This window comes from Callospermophilus lateralis, chromosome 9 (assembly GCF_048772815.1).
Source record: "Callospermophilus lateralis isolate mCalLat2 chromosome 9, mCalLat2.hap1, whole genome shotgun sequence".
NCBI lineage: Eukaryota > Metazoa > Chordata > Mammalia > Rodentia > Sciuridae > Callospermophilus > Callospermophilus lateralis.
This window is the reverse complement of record NC_135313.1, coordinates 42,617,623-42,633,413: the sequence shown is the minus strand read 5'-3', so window position 1 is coordinate 42,633,413 and position 15,791 is coordinate 42,617,623. Positions and strand designations below refer to the sequence as shown.

Here is a 15,791-nt window from a genome sequence, read left to right as displayed (position 1 = left end):
GTTTCAACAAATAAATGGCAAATCAAACAATTGTAATGGGTAGATATTGCCTGGATACTACTTTGTAAGAACTAATCATAAGAAGGCCTTTTCTTGACACAATGGAGAAATTTGAATAAGCAAGGTCTGATCAAGGAATAATTTTAAGGAATTATTATTATTATTATTACTATATTGTGATAAGGGTACTGTGTTTAAGAACTTTATATACTGCTGATACTTTCTGCTGAAATATCAATGAGTAAGAAGCTATATTACTTGGAATTTAAAGACATATAAAAAATGTTTGTGTATAGGAAAAAAACAGATGAAACAAGATAGCCAAAATGTCAATTATTGCTAAAATTAGATGTTACATAAATGGGAGTTAATTGTATTTTATACTTTTATGTATATTTGAAAATTTACATGATAAGTTTCTTAAACTGCTTTATAAAATTATGTAACAAATGTCAGTGAAACAAGAATAGGAAACTATTAAAAGGTACATTCAGAAAATAATAACAAATAATTTAAAATGTAAGAAAAATGAAGACAGTAGAAGAATTAGAAGGGAAAAGAAAGTAAAATAAAAAATGGAAAAATGAAAAACAGGATAGAAAAGATAATAAAGTCTTGAAGTGATTTTTTTTAACATTTATTTTTTAGTTATAGTTGGACACATACCTTTATTTTATTTATTTATTTTTATGTGGTGCACTAGGTAAGCACTACCACTGAGCCACAACCCCAGCCCATAAAGTCTTAATATATGAATTCCAACAACAAACAGAAGTTCCAGAGAAAGTGGAGTGGAGTAAATATAAAAAACACAGCCAAATGGTAATTATTATACACTCTGTATGGAAATTAGTGCAATCACTGTGGAGGACAATTTCTCAATATCTAACAAAATGCAAGATAGACATTACCTACACATATCAATTCTTGTCACATGTACATAACTCAAAGAATTTCTTGTACTCAGATAAAAAAAAAGGCATGTAGAAGAATGTTAATTGCAGAATGCTTATAGTAGAATTGTTTACTATGCTAAAAGTTGTTCATCAATGGAATGGCTAAATATGTTGTGTATATTTGTGGAGCAAAAAGCTGAATTGAATGATCTAGCACAACATAAATCAGCTGAGGGAAGGGGTCTCTGAACTGTTGAGCAAGAAAAGCAAATTGCAGTACTATATATTAAGTTGTCATAATTACAATAAAGAACAATACAAAGTATTTAGGGACATATTCATTTGTAGTTCAGTTTAAAAACATTCTTGGGAATAATAAACACCAACACTGAAGACAATGGCTACCTCTGCATTGGAGCTTGGTGGGGAGAGAGGCAAAGGGCCACAGAGGAACACCAGCTCCTTACCTACATTTGCAAAGCTCGACTTTTAAAAGCTAGTTGATGGGTTTTCATTTTATTGTTTTTATATGTTTTGACATGATCTCCATGTTCTGTTACAGATAAATAATACAATAAAATTTCTCAACTCAAAGAAAATGAATATTTAAATTGGAAGAGTCCCAGGAATGTCTAGCACCATGCATTGTTGTAAAATTTCAGAAAAACCATAGATAAAAGGAAAACTCTAAAGGGAGTACAGACCAGTTAGTTACAAATGAGTAAGAATCAGAATGCAAGGGGAGCAGAAGGCAGTGAAAGTTTTTTAAAAATTCTGAGAGAAAATTATTTCTAGCGCAGAATTCTATATCCAGCCAAGCTATCAGTTAAGTGTGAGTGTAAAAAGCTTTTTTAGGAAGCAAGTCCTCAAGAAACTTTGTTCCCAACTACCTTTTCTCTGGAAGCTACTGGGAGAGTAACTTCTCTAGTAAAAATTACAGTAAACTAAGGAAAAAAAATTCCATCATGAGAAAGGGGATGATAGTAGTCTCCTTAGGATAGCCATGAAAGGAAATTTAATAACACAACAACAACAACACACACACACACACACACACACACACACACCCCAACCCCCCCCCCCCAAACACCCAAACTATCTACAGCTGTACAACAGAGTTAGAGGGTAACCAGCCAGGACTTGAGCAAGAAGATATGAGGGTCCAAGAGGATATAACCATGAAAAATAAAAAGATACAAGACTGACATGTTTGTACTCTGAGGAGTTGCCTAGTTCTGATGGAAAGTTTGGGGCTACATTAATGACAGGTACATAAAATTACTCAAATAAAAAACCTGTGGCAACTATTAAATCCAGAGAGAATTAGAAGCAATATAAAAGTAGAACTATAATCATTGCAGGCTACCTGACTCAGTCATTAATGCTTTTTTATAAATTGTAGTTATGTAAACACTGGACATATTAATGAAACCAAAATATGTTATATAAAAATATTGTGGAGATGGGGAGAAATTAATACATATTTAGAGTTCTCAGAGTTATAGCTTATTCTTTTATAGAAATAATTCAGGAGTTAAAAATGGGAATTTTTTTAAAAGTCAAGAAATATCAGAATTAGCATGCATGATATTTACAGCTCAAAAATGAACACCTTTGGGCTGGGGTTGTGGCTCAGCAGTAGAGCACTCGCCTAGCATGTGCGAGGCTCTGGGTTTGGTCCTCAGCACCACGTAAAAAGAAAAAATGAAATAAAGGTATTGTTTCCAACTACAACTAAACAAACAAACAAACAAAAAACACCAACCAACCAAACAACAACAAAAAAAAACCCACTACCACCTCTGAGGGGGGTTTGGATAGGAAGGTGTGGGGGAGAAATCAGAGTTTTTCCCTGATGAAAATCTTACAGAACTTTTCTATGCCCAGGGCCAGTAGCATTGTCACTATCTAAAAACTAGTTAGAAAAACAAGACCTCTGGCCCAGGCTTAGTGAATCAGATTCTGCATTTTATCAAGATGTTTGGGTGGAATTGGGGAAGCAATTATTCTTGATAAGATGTATCTACATTGTACTTAGTTTTTCAAAAGGGATGTGGGAAAGTTGGAGATAGGAAGCTTAAACAATTTAAAAATAAACCCTGGAACATGTGAACAAAAGTGAAATTATCTGAAAAAAGTCAGGGTGGAGTTGGAGGTGGCAGGGTCACCTTGGAAGAAAGGGGGTGCTAATACTGAATATGCATCAATAACAAGTCAAGATTCACTTAAATTAACTTTAAAATAATAAACTAGTCAAATATAAGTAACAGTGATAGATGTTATAAGTAACAGTTATGGCAGAGAACTTTATTGATAATGAGAATGTTAACCTTAGGGTTTGTTATTGAATAGTAAGTACAGAATGAAAAACTCTCCTCTCCCTCAGGCCAGATCATGTGGTACACTTTATTGCCTGCAGGTAGTTAGACTGAGTACAGTGGAATCACTTTTTTTCCTACTGGGTAAGTAGAAAGTTATGTATAATGACAATTCTGCTTGAAAAAAATCCCTTAAAACATCCCTAAAAGTACTCTTAGTATATCAACATACCAATATCCTTCCCTTCCTCCTCCCCACACAACATTGAAATAAATTTCTTTCTTTAATTGAACATGAGATAAAGTAGCTGGTTTGTGTTTAGGCACCAAGTTGAACAACAACAAAACAAAAGTACCATTTCTTTCTTTTATTTTTCCCAGTACTAGGGATTGAACCCAGCAGCATTCTACCACTGAGCTATATCCCCAACACTTTTTTCAAATTGTGAGACAGGGTCTCAAACTGGTGATTCGCCTGCTTCAGCTTCCAGAGTAGACGGGATTACAGGCACACCCCATGTGCCTGGCCACATTTTTAAATAATAGAAAAACCTCCCTACCCTATGGGAAGGGTTGCCTACACCATGCAAAGCACTGAGACACCTGATGAATCCACAACTTCCACTTTATGTTCACTGATGGGTGGTGGACAGGTGCACAATATTAGAGAGGCTTCAGGCAAGTACACAGATGGAGACCCAATACCATATGTTTAAATATTTAGCCATTATAAATCAAGTTAACAAACTATTAAAATGAGGTCTAACCTCTCACCTTGACACAGCCTTCATATAACCTAATTGGCCAGTTTTAGCTCTTCAGAGTTCCACTGGAGTATGGCAGCATGGGTAGGGCATGGTCTTTCTGCACCATTGCTCATTGCCTGCTCTTCCACTTGTGTGAAGAGACTCACACGACAAGGGTGGCTTCTAGGCTTCTCCTTTTGCTTATGAAAAGTTTGTATTGGTGGTACCATCTGTGCTGGGCAAAGTAGACCTAGAGAGAAAGCCCTTCAGTCCCTCATGGTAGACTTGAGGTTTGGGGAGCAGAGAATGCTAGGGTACTGAACTCTAGGGAAGCATTTTACCTTCATCCCCTTTCAGCTGGAGAATGACCAAAGGAAACCTTTTTGTGTGTGAGTGGGTCCCATAATATTGTGATATCATATGAAATGTATAGTTAGTCTCTGTTTTAGTTCCTGGGACAGAGTTTCTAAGACCTTTGTAGGTAGGGGTGCTAGAAGAATTTTTTGGTCTTTGATTCTGATTCCTGAAATAGACCTCATAATTTCCTGAGTATTTGATTCAGAGCTTCTAAATCCTTTGGGATTTCCTGGAGTGATAGCAGTTTCTTTTCTTCTGAGGAAGTATCTCTTGGGAGCTCCTGGATATACCCAGCATGGGAGTTGGATGCCAGGGGAACCAACCATGTGATTAGATTATTGGAACCTTCAGCCACACTCCCTAACCTCTGAGGTGGTAAGGGGCTGAAGGCTGTTAATCGACCATGGCAATGATGTAATCAATCGTGCCCACTTAATGAAACCTCCTGAAAAATCTCAAAGGACAAGATTCCAATCTGGATTGCTTCCGGATTGCCCGAACATGTGGATGTCCCTGGAGGGTGGCATGGCTGGAGAGAGCATGAAGCTCTGTGTCCTCCCCACAGACCTTGTCTACTCATGCTTTCTATCCAACTATTCATCTGTATCCTTTGTAATATCTTTTATAACAAAATGGCAAGTATGAGTGTTTCCCTGAGTTCTTGAGTTCTCTAGCAAATTAACTGAATCTGAGGAGGGAGTCTTGGGAACCCATTTATTGCCTGTTGGTCAGAAGTACAGTCACAGCCTGGGACTCGCAATTAGTGTCTAAGTAGGGGGTATTCTTGTGGGATTGAGCCCTTAACCTGTGACATTGACGTGATCTCCAGGCAGACAGTGTCAGAGTTATGTAAAACCGTAGGACACCCACTTGGTGTCTGCAGGAAACCGAATTATTGGTGGGGAGAAATCCCCACACACATTATGGTGATTAGAGGCAAGACGTTCTGTACTGAGAGTGAGAGTAGAAAAAACAGAATGATAAGGTTCCTCATTCTAGCCTCTGCAGTCTAATTTGCGTGATTAAATATACATGAGATCATCCATGGTGGGTAATTTCCCCTTCCCAACATCAGGATCTTGAGGTGTGTGAGACATCAGGCTTCCACAGACAGCAAAGTCACTCAGGGCTGTCTGTTGACTTTTGGGAAAGACTTCATGCTTTACAGTCACCTTATTGAACTAAAATGTGGACAATGAGAGGTTTTCTCAGTGATTCAGACTAATTTCTATGTTTACCTGAACCCTTCCCCCTGATATAATTTTGATGCACATTTAGAATAAAATCCAGCAAAGAAGCTGACATTCAACACATATGACTAGACAAAATCAACTCTGATAAAAGGAAGCCTTATTAATTTTCAAAGTTTCCATGGTCGTCAATCATGATTTTCATCATCTTCTCAGGGCAGTCCAAGCCAAAGACACTATTACATTTCACATTCCCAGTCTATTCCTTACAGATTGGGAAATATCATACATAAGTTGTACCCACTAATGTCTATATTAAAAGCCATTTGGATCATCTGAGATGATCATAGATTTGAAATATCTGTATTTATGATAATTCTATTATATGGTACTAAATATTATTACTGAATTGACTATATAGTACTTCTACAGAAAAATACCCATTGCACAATCTACAAAGAAAGTAAAAAATTGGCTCAACGACTTGACTTGGACTCTACCTGGGGAAAATACACAATCCAATGACAGCTATGCCTAGATTTAACTGTATTCTTTTTTATTTCTCTGTTTAATGTCACCCTGGAAACCTAGAATGTATAAACAAACATTTAAAAGAAAATCTCCACTAAGAAAAATGCCTTACTCTTTTCTTAACGAGCCATAATCTATATAATGTTGCACATGGGGCTATGTGGTATAGAAAACAATTAATATAATCCATTTATCAAATATTTATTGAGCACCTAGTATGTGCCAGACACAGGAAAACAACAAGAAAAGGGGAAAAAGTGATACGATCACATGAGAGAGAAATTATAATCATAAAATCACAAGAAATGACTGGAAAATAACTTCTATGCTCAGCCTGTAAAATCATGGTATTTATAAAGATGATGTTGTACTCTAAAAAGGTTAAGGTTTTTTTTGGTGTTATTCTAGTACCAATTTCTCCCTTAAAGTGTTGCAACTCCTTCAATTAGTTAAGAGAATTCAGCTCGCTGTGAAATGCTCGGGCTGGTTGGGGTGAGTTGTGTCTCTGTGTTTGTGTTTCACTGAACCTTGAAAGAACATCTGTTTGGCTATTTTGTTAAATGAAACTCAAGTCACCCAGGCTTTACTAATAGCTTCTTTGTGCTTCATGACTTTCCGCCACATGAACAAAATCACCTAACACCTCCGTCTGTGGCTAAAACTGTCATTTATCAGTTAAAGCCCACTGACAAAGAGAAAACTGGAGAGACTGCCATCCCAGCTTCCCTATTCAAACAGTTTTCACATTTCAGCAACCACTCTCTAGCCGCTCCCTCTGTGATAAGGACCTCTGGGGAAAAAGGATTTTTGCTGGGAATGTTTATTTTACAAGATAGACTAATGGCTTCAAAGTCTGGTCCTTTGCTAGGTGATGGTACTATTTCTTCACTGTAACTCTTCCCAGGAGAAAACAATGGTGGGAGAAAAGGTGGTGATAGCTCACTTTGATTTTGCGATAGGGGTGCTGGGAAATCCTAAAGCAAATTCTTAAAATTAAATCCATTATAACAATCTAAAGCCCTATCTTGTGCTGACTGCAGACTCTTAGACAAAGGAGTTTCAGAGACTATCTAAACCAAGGGGGTCTCAAATGCTTTTTGAATCTTGGAATATATGCTTGAAAGTAAAGTTCCATCCAGGTTCCCATCTGTAAAATAATGTATAAAATAATAAAATTGCCCCAAGAGAAGCAAAGGTGAGGGGTTCCAGAGCTCCGTGTTTCACCAAATCTCAACCCACAGATTCATTCTGAGGCATCTCTCTGGTCTTTCTGAATCTTCTGGGAAGATTATAAGGTTTGGAATGGTGACCCAGGGGAAGTATCGTTCCTCACATCTTGGTACGTTCTCAATCATTTAAGTAGTCAATCTGAGCTTTTACACCAGAAGAGCAGAACTAAAGAACCCAAAGTGTGGGTGTGTGTGTGGGGGGGGGCAGGGGTGGGGGGACGAAGGGAAGTTCAGACACAAAATTTCATAAAAGCAGCACACAGAAACAATGGTCTGAAGTTTTGGGGTCCTAGAGCCAGAAGAGGGAAGTGCCCTGAGATCCTTGAAAGGGACCAGGTCTCCAGCCAAGGACGTTGGCAGGTGATCAGAGGAAAATGAAGATCAGCAGCTGTCCGAAGTGCCACCTTTTAGAGCCCAGCTCTCTCTTGGGGAGGGGTAGCGTCTGCAGCAGCAGGGAGGGCAGATAAGTCAGAGAGCCACAACACACATCTGCCATTTTACCTGGTCTTTATAAAACCCCTAAGAAGTAAAAGGTAATCTTAGCCCTGTTCTGAAGAAAAGGAAATGGGGACGGGGGTGGGGGTGGGGGTGGGGGGGAGTGACTTGCTCAAAGTCAGACTTCTGGGAAGAGGCAGAGCCCAACTCTGGTGCTATCTCAACTACCCTACTGAGGTCCCGATGGAAATCCAAATACACAGAGCCATTAACAACATTTCCTAAACAATGATTTTTTTTTTTCTAAACCTGGCAAAGGTTATATTATGCAGCAGTTCTGATTTCTAAACTGGTGGGGGAAAAAGGTAGACATATGGTGAGACAGATGGGGTGGGAAAGGCCAAAGAAGGAGTCAAGGGAGGGACAGGAGGGACAGATTGCCATGGCTTGAATTTTGGCCCTGTTAACTAATGGCCCCTGTCATCTTGAGTCAACTGATCACTCTGAGTAATGTTGAGTAACCTTGACTACTGTGTGCCTCTGTTTCTATAACTGTAATCAATGTCAGACTAATGGTACCTAATTCACGGTATTGCTGCAGAGTTACATAAGTCAACATTAGGGACACTCTTAGTTCCTAGTATGTAGTAAATGCTATGGAAAAAGTGTTAAACGAATTCTTAGCAGGCTCTGTGCTCCTGCTGTGGTGCTCACAGATAAGCAATAGCAACTTTTTGAAACTTGAAAATTAGGTTATAATATCCTAACTTCTTGTTTTCCTGAAATTTGTTCCCACAATCCCTGATCCAATGGCTTTATGAACCTCACTTTATTCCAGCTCCTTCCCTACTTTTTCCTTTGGCCATCTCTGATGACTGCTTAAGTCTCTGGTGCTAGTTCATTTCTATCACACGTTCTGTGACTAATCATCTATTCCCTACAGCACATAAAACAATGTTCAAGCCTGTGACTTATTTTAAATGTACCTTGGAGTCATACTAAAATGCTATCAATAGGGGGAGCTCAAAGAATAGTTTTAAAACTCAATGACCCTGCTTTAGCAAATCTGAAAAAATAAAAAAGGAAGAAGCAAAATCATTTTACGACTGTATGATTTTGATATTAATCAAAAAATAAGAAGAAACAAATTTAAAGCAATATAAGTAGACGGTGTTACTAAGGCAGTGGTTAGTTTTTCTCTAATAGAAAATGATTTACTTAGATTTCCATCTCTAGGGAAATCCAAGAAAAGATTTTGATTTTACATTCATGAATAGGACAATGTACTGCAAGAGTTGAGCTATTTAGACATTCCCTTTGGATTTGTTTTGCTTAAGAAAAATTCAGAATAATTGTCTTAGTCTATTTGTGAATAATAAATATTCAGGTATATCAAGTTGAATGAAATGTTAAAATTTTGGTCAAATTTCAGTGAGGTGTGTGAAATGGACTTTTATTTATAATGTGCTAATGTTTAATTAGGAGGTTTAGATAAAATTTATGGGTTTGAGTAAGGTGGGAGGAATGTCTATTATTATTTGTTTCACTAGAATATCTTCAAACTTGGAAGTCTGCTCATGTGGTGTCTGTATTGTTAGAGACCTGCTTGAGGCTCTGTCTTAAGCACTGATTCTACTCCGGAGGAAGACTAAGCTCATCTGTGGTGGGGTTGCGATATTTGGGAAATGATTTTTAAGACACAATTAAGGGAATGAAGAATTCTTAGAGAGAAAATGGTGGAGCACTAAACCTTTTGTGATGGATCTTTATGGTTTTGTGGGAGTGTGATAGATTGGATGTCATCAGATGCTGGATTTATGAAGTGCTTTTCTCCCAAATAATTCAAAGGTCTTTCTCACAGGAGCTGTGACTATAAAACCAGGAGATTGGATCTGTACAAACTGCCCCAGAAATAACCCTCACTGCTGTATAACCGCATCATGTAGGTGGTCTTACATATGCAGTATCTGAGCAGGGAACCCTGGGGGCTACTCTCCTGATCTCTTAGAGGGAAAAAAGTGCAGTATTTCTCTACCAGATCATTTTTCAAAGATCACATTTTCAGTCACTGCCAGCGCCTGGATTCAAATGCAGGTTTCCTACTTCCAAATACACAGGCATAGATACAAGGCCCTAGTTTCTTGGCCAACTCAGCAGATGACTCCAGGGTCCCCCTTCCAGTTCAGGATGTGACTGCTCTGTCATCTACAAACTTGAATGTAAGTACTTGGACTACAGCGGTTTCCGCCTTTATTCCATTTATCTCGTGAAATATGAGAGCAAGGTGATAAATACCACAAAGTAACAGGATTGTTTTTCACCTGTGAGTTTTTACATACTATATCACGACTTTTGAGCTTTACCTCACATCTGAGGGAAAACAAATGATTCTGATTTTAAGATATTCTACCATAATGGAGGACTGACTAAAATTATGGCACACCCATAAAATGCAATATAATTGCAACCAATTTAAATCATGTTTCCAAGAGTATTTCAAGTCATGCAAAGCTGTTTACCATATACTGAGATGTCAAATAAAAGGCTATGGAACATTCCCCGGGCTGCGCTGAGAACTTTCTCTTCCTCTTCCCATCTCAACTGCGCCAGGAGCTCACGGTGCAGACATGGCCAAGTCCAAGAACCACACCATACACAACCAATCCAAGAAATGGCACAGAAATGGCATCAAGAAATTCCGATAACAAAGATATAAATCTCTTAAGGGGGTAGACCCCAAGTTCCTGAGAAACATGCATTTTGTCAAGAAGCACAACAAGAAGGGCCTGAAAGAGATGCAGGCGAACAACATCACAGCCATGAGTTTGCCTGCATCTCAAGGCCCTGGTAAAGCCCAAGATGCCAAAGGATGCCAGCTGCAAGCTTGCTCGCCTTGCCTTACTTGCCCTTCCCAAGCACGGGAAGTGTGCTCATGCCTCCATGGCCTGGGGTCGTAGGCTCTGCTGGTTAAAGGCCACAACCCAAGCCCAAGCCAAGAATCAGGCTGCAACTCCAGCTTCTGTATCAACTCTGGCTCTGGGTCTGGCTCCTGCTCCCGAGGGTGCGCAGGTCCTTGTGAAGACTCCATAATAAAAGCCTCTACAAATGTGAGGACAGAAGTACTGGTTTGACCCCTGAGCCTCTGTCTATGAGGACCAGTGTCCTCCGTGCTGTTTTACAAATAAACCCAGTGGCAAGAAAAAAATAAAAGGCTATGAAACCATGTATGTGATATATTTGCACAGTAATGTACACACAAAGACCAGAATGATAAGTACCAAAATATTAATAGTTGTTTTCTTTGGAGAGTGTTATGATCTGCTATTTTTATTTTCTCCTTTCAAAAAAAAAATCCCATATTGTCTGCAATTATAACGCTTTATGTTTATAATCAGAGAAACATGGATTTGATTTTACATAATATTAAGGCTTTTAAAGCTTTATAAAAATAAGATATAAGTTTATTTCTTAGAAAAATTCTGTAGGAGGAAATATTTCCTACCTCATTTCCTTTACTTCCAGCACTGGACTTCATTTCCTTTGGTTGCTTTATAAAAGAAAACAACAGTGTTTAGTTGGGGAAGTACCATCAGTCGGACTCACTATCATCATTTTCTTGGCCATAGTTTTGACTTCTAGAAGTGTTCTCCAACTCACTGGAACCTGACTTAGCTGCTTAGATTCTACAGAAAGTAACACCAAAAACAAACACCAGTTTAAACTTGTGTATGCAAATATCTTTATGTTAACCTAAATTTTATCTTTCAGAAAGTAGATCTTCTGAGACTGATTCAGTGGGGCCACAAAATTCAGGTGAGATCCTCTCTGGATGTTAATAAACCAGAGGAGCAACCTGTTTCTGGCAATTAAAAAAAAAAAAAAAAAAGCAATAGGGCCTTTGGGAATCTAAGAAACTATGCAAAGAATTAGAAAGAAGACAGGAAGAGAACTCTAGGTCAAGAGGAAGTGGTAAAAACAAGAAGCAACAGGATGAGGCTAAGTTGGAGCTTTCTAGACATGCCAAGGCAAACTTCACAACTGCTGTACCCAGAGAACAACACCCTGTTGGCTCAAGACATTCTTCTAAAATATAAGTGCTTTCAGCCACACACAGAGTTACTGGATATTGCTTCCTGAGGAGATTTTTAAAATGAAATCAGGAATGCCTACGGTTTTAACACAGAGTGTCTTTGTCATTATCATCAAAAGACACTGAGAAACTACCATAAATACTCATGTCCTACGTATCACCACTGTTGAGAATTCAGGCTGTCTGAGACAAGGTTCAGTGATCTTTCTACTGTTTGAATTCTTCCATGTGGCATGTTTTATTCCCCCATGTGTTCCTTAATCTCACCTATGAAGCACTTAATAAAATACACTGAACCATAATGCCTGTTACTAAAGATGTGTCTAATTTGTGAGGACAAAAAACCAAACCAAACCAAACAAACAAACAAAAAAACACCCCGTGTAATTGTACTGCCAAACTTACCAAATGTCTAAATTCTACCGAGAGACTCCCATTGGAAGATTCTTCAATGGACATAGCTTTGACATGAGTTCCACAAAGGACAAATCTTCGATTGCTAGAAAGGAAATCTTAGTGATTTACATGGTCTTAGGTAAAATATATTTATGAGATGTGAAAAAAAAATTCTACAAAGTAAATATCTTACCTTAGAGTTGAAACATTCCTGTAAAACCAAGAAGATTCTTTAAAATGGGCTGTTTAATAGATATATTCAAAACATGCTAGTATTCTTAAAAGGATAGTACATAGAATTTCAATTTAAGTCTTTATAGCAAAACAATTCTTTACTGGGTTCTATTAAATGTTTAAACCTCAAAGTCAACTATTTAGAGTACATTAATATGTGAAGTTAGAGAAATAAATTTAAAAGCTCAAAATTGTTGTTTAAAATAAGAGAATTCATTAAAAAAACTCTGACATTGTTACATTTTGAAATGAAATTAGAAAACTTACTTGTCAATTGATGCTTTAACCTTTACCTGATAGTTTAGTTCTGGCAATTTTATTAGTAGTCTGAAAAGAGACATCAGTAAAGAAATCAAGATAAAATTTAAAAGTGTTAAAAGCCTTTTTTATGTTTTAAGAAATAAATACATTTATGGCATATACATACAAATAAAACTTGCATTATTCCCAGTTATATGTAATATACGTGTTTATACATGTTTTCAAACTATAAAAGTTCCTTTCTAGTTTTCCATGTTACTAATGCCAACATCAGCCACTTAATATTACTGAAAAATATTTGGAAAATAATTGCATATTGCTTCATTTGGTGTATGCTGAATAATACATTACCCTGGCAGGTAAATAGTTTCATATTTTGGCTACAGTTCAAACCTGAGTTAAATGTATAGCTACAAGGAAAAAAATCGCAAGTATGTGGCTCCATTTTATTCTTTTTTTTTTTAATATTTATTTTTTAGGTGTAGATGGACACAACACAATGCCTTTATTTTTATGTGGTACTGAGGATCGAACCTGGGTCCTGCCCTTGCTAGGGGAGCGCTCCACCATGGAGCCACAATCCCAGCCTCTCCATTTTATTCTTATATTATAAAAAAAAAAATGGAAAACTTAGTAAAACTGTATGTTCTATGGTAACTGTTTTGTGGAGAAAATATTGAGAAAGACCAGGCCTCTTAAATGGATATGGAAAATCCCAATTCAAATACACTTGTAATCTTTAAACACACTATACTTAGGGGTTAGGGTACACTATACCTGTGATTCCAGCAGCTTGGGAGGCTGAAATGGGAGGATCACAAGTTCATTGCCAGCCTCAGCAACTTAGTGAGGCCCTAAGCAATTTAGCAAGACTCTTTTATATTTTATTCTCAAAATAAATATAAAAAGGCCTGGGGATGTGGCTCTGTGGTTAAGCCCTACTGGGTTCAATCCCCAGTACCAAAGAATAATAAAATAAAATAAAATAAAAAGGGCTGGGAATATAGCTCTATGGTAAAGTGCCCCTGGGTTCAATCCATAGTACCAAAAAAATAAATAAACCCCGCCACCAACAACAAAAATACTGCACACATTTAAATATACTATACTTAGGAACAGCAAAAATGTTCAAAACTAAAAATGACATAACTTCAAACAAACAAGGAAAGTGTGGAACAACAATTCCTTCAGTTCCTCCTGTTGTCAGACCATGCTTTATTCTTTTGCTTCCTCAAATCTTTGGAGTGTGTCCTGTGATCTGATCTATCTGTGGATTCAGTGCAGCAGCAGAGATATTTATGTATGTACTCACTCACTCAACCATTCATTTACATGCACATCCCAAGCCGCTCACTCAACATATTTAAAGTACCCAGTAGAGTTTCAGGTACCTGGAAACTGGTGTAGCAACGACTGGGAAAGGGAGAAATATAAACATGGCAATACCAAACCAAAGAGTCCAGCCAAATAGAGGGAATATAGAGTATAATGATACCGTACCAGCAACAGAGAAATAAAATGGATCACAGACAGCACAAACAAAAGGTGGATTGTAACAAAGGTTCCTTAAATGCCCAGTACAAAGCACAAGACCAGTTTCTGAGTTAGGCGTGTGTTAAATATGAAGTCCTTAGTGGTGGGTGGTGCAGAGGGTGTGTGGTCCCATGAAATCAGGCCAGATTCCTTCCCTCTCCACCTTCCTTTCTGTCCTGCTTCGGGAAGGATCAGATTCACTCTGATGATGACACTGGAATCCCCAGTTACCCTCCATTTGAAATAGAAGAATACCATGCTATGGTAGAAAATATAGGATCATTGATCAAGACAATGGGGAGCAGGGTTCAGAGAGAGGCTGAGGGCCCAGCAGTCCAGTAGAAGATGGCAGGACTCTCACACCAGGGCTGATGTTCTGTGCCCCAGGCAGTCACTTCAACCAGAAGGCAAGGTGATGCCTTGCAGGGGCCTCTCCACTCAGAACGCCTTGCTGGGCAATGCCTACTCTGTCCTCTATTGTCTCAGAGAGCATCTTAGACTTACTACACCATCTGTAGGGGGTGATAAGGTATAAGAGGTACACCACTGATCCATCCTATTTCCCTTTATACAGTCTTCTGACTTACACAGAGATGTGGGGTTGAGGAATGAACAAGTTTTGAGAAGAATAAAATTTTACAAAGAAGCGTGATGACTGCTTTTTTGTTTTTGGTATTTAGGTGTTGATGCAAAATTCACACAAAGAAACCGAGAAGTTTAATCGCGGTTTTGGAATGCAAATTGAGGACAAGTACCTTCCCTTTATAGATGGTGGTCAGATGTTGGTAATCAGGGACCCTTATTATAGAACCCAAATTTGTACCACAGCTTTACCTCCTCTTGACTTATTAGTCTGTGGTTTCAGCTTTCTAGAGGTGACTTAATGATTAGAAATTTAGAGCTTTAGTTTTTAGAGTTTGAACCATGATGAAAATAAGAACTCAAAACTCATTGTTTTAAGTGTTATTAGGGAAAACTACATTTTGATTGTGCATGCTTATGGAAAAAGATCAAATACACACATGGTTAAAGAAAAACAAAAATAATACCAAGCCCATGTGTCTTTAAATCAGATACACAGTAAGGATATACTGAAAATTATAGTATTCAGAGTTTTTGTGGAAAATCCAATAAGCCAATTACTGGGTAATCACAAGGGAAGAATGTGTTTCCTGCATAGGATATTCAAAGCCTTCCCAATCTGTCCCCCATCTGTCTTCTGCATTCCATCTCTCTTTGCTCCCCACCAATACAAAAACAGACTTAGGAAGCCATTGTTTCTATACTCTCACTCTCCTGCAATTCTCCTCCCCTTCTTCATCTCTCCAGTCCCCTCAAGTTAACCTGTCCAGCAGTTAACCCCATTGTGACATTATAATTCCATGCTTTCATGGTAATATCCCTCACTTCCTCATTAATATCCCACATCGTCATGCTCTGGACAAGCAAAGCTCTCATCCCAACATTTCTGCAGGAATTTACCAAAGCTCAGTGCTGGGAACACAGCGGGTACTCAAAAAGGTTGCATGTAAGGTAACATAAGAGAAACTAGCCTTGGTTACATAGTGGCGATGG

At 38.0% G+C, this 15,791-nt stretch overlaps 1 protein-coding gene across 1 annotated transcript in view; it reads right to left on the bottom strand.

Moving 5' to 3' along the window:
• Stat4 (signal transducer and activator of transcription 4) overlaps positions 1–15,791 on the bottom strand; it is a 94,669-nt gene that overhangs the window by 12,148 nt on the left and 66,730 nt on the right. The window contains exons 11-14 of the mRNA XM_076865524.1: positions 12,690–12,749; positions 12,382–12,399; positions 12,198–12,291; positions 11,205–11,249 (exon numbers count right to left, since the gene is read on the bottom strand). Of these exons, the coding sequence (XP_076721639.1) occupies positions 11,205–11,249; positions 12,198–12,291; positions 12,382–12,399; positions 12,690–12,749 (217 nt within the window). The remainder of the gene's footprint in view (positions 1–11,204; positions 11,250–12,197; positions 12,292–12,381; positions 12,400–12,689; positions 12,750–15,791) is intronic.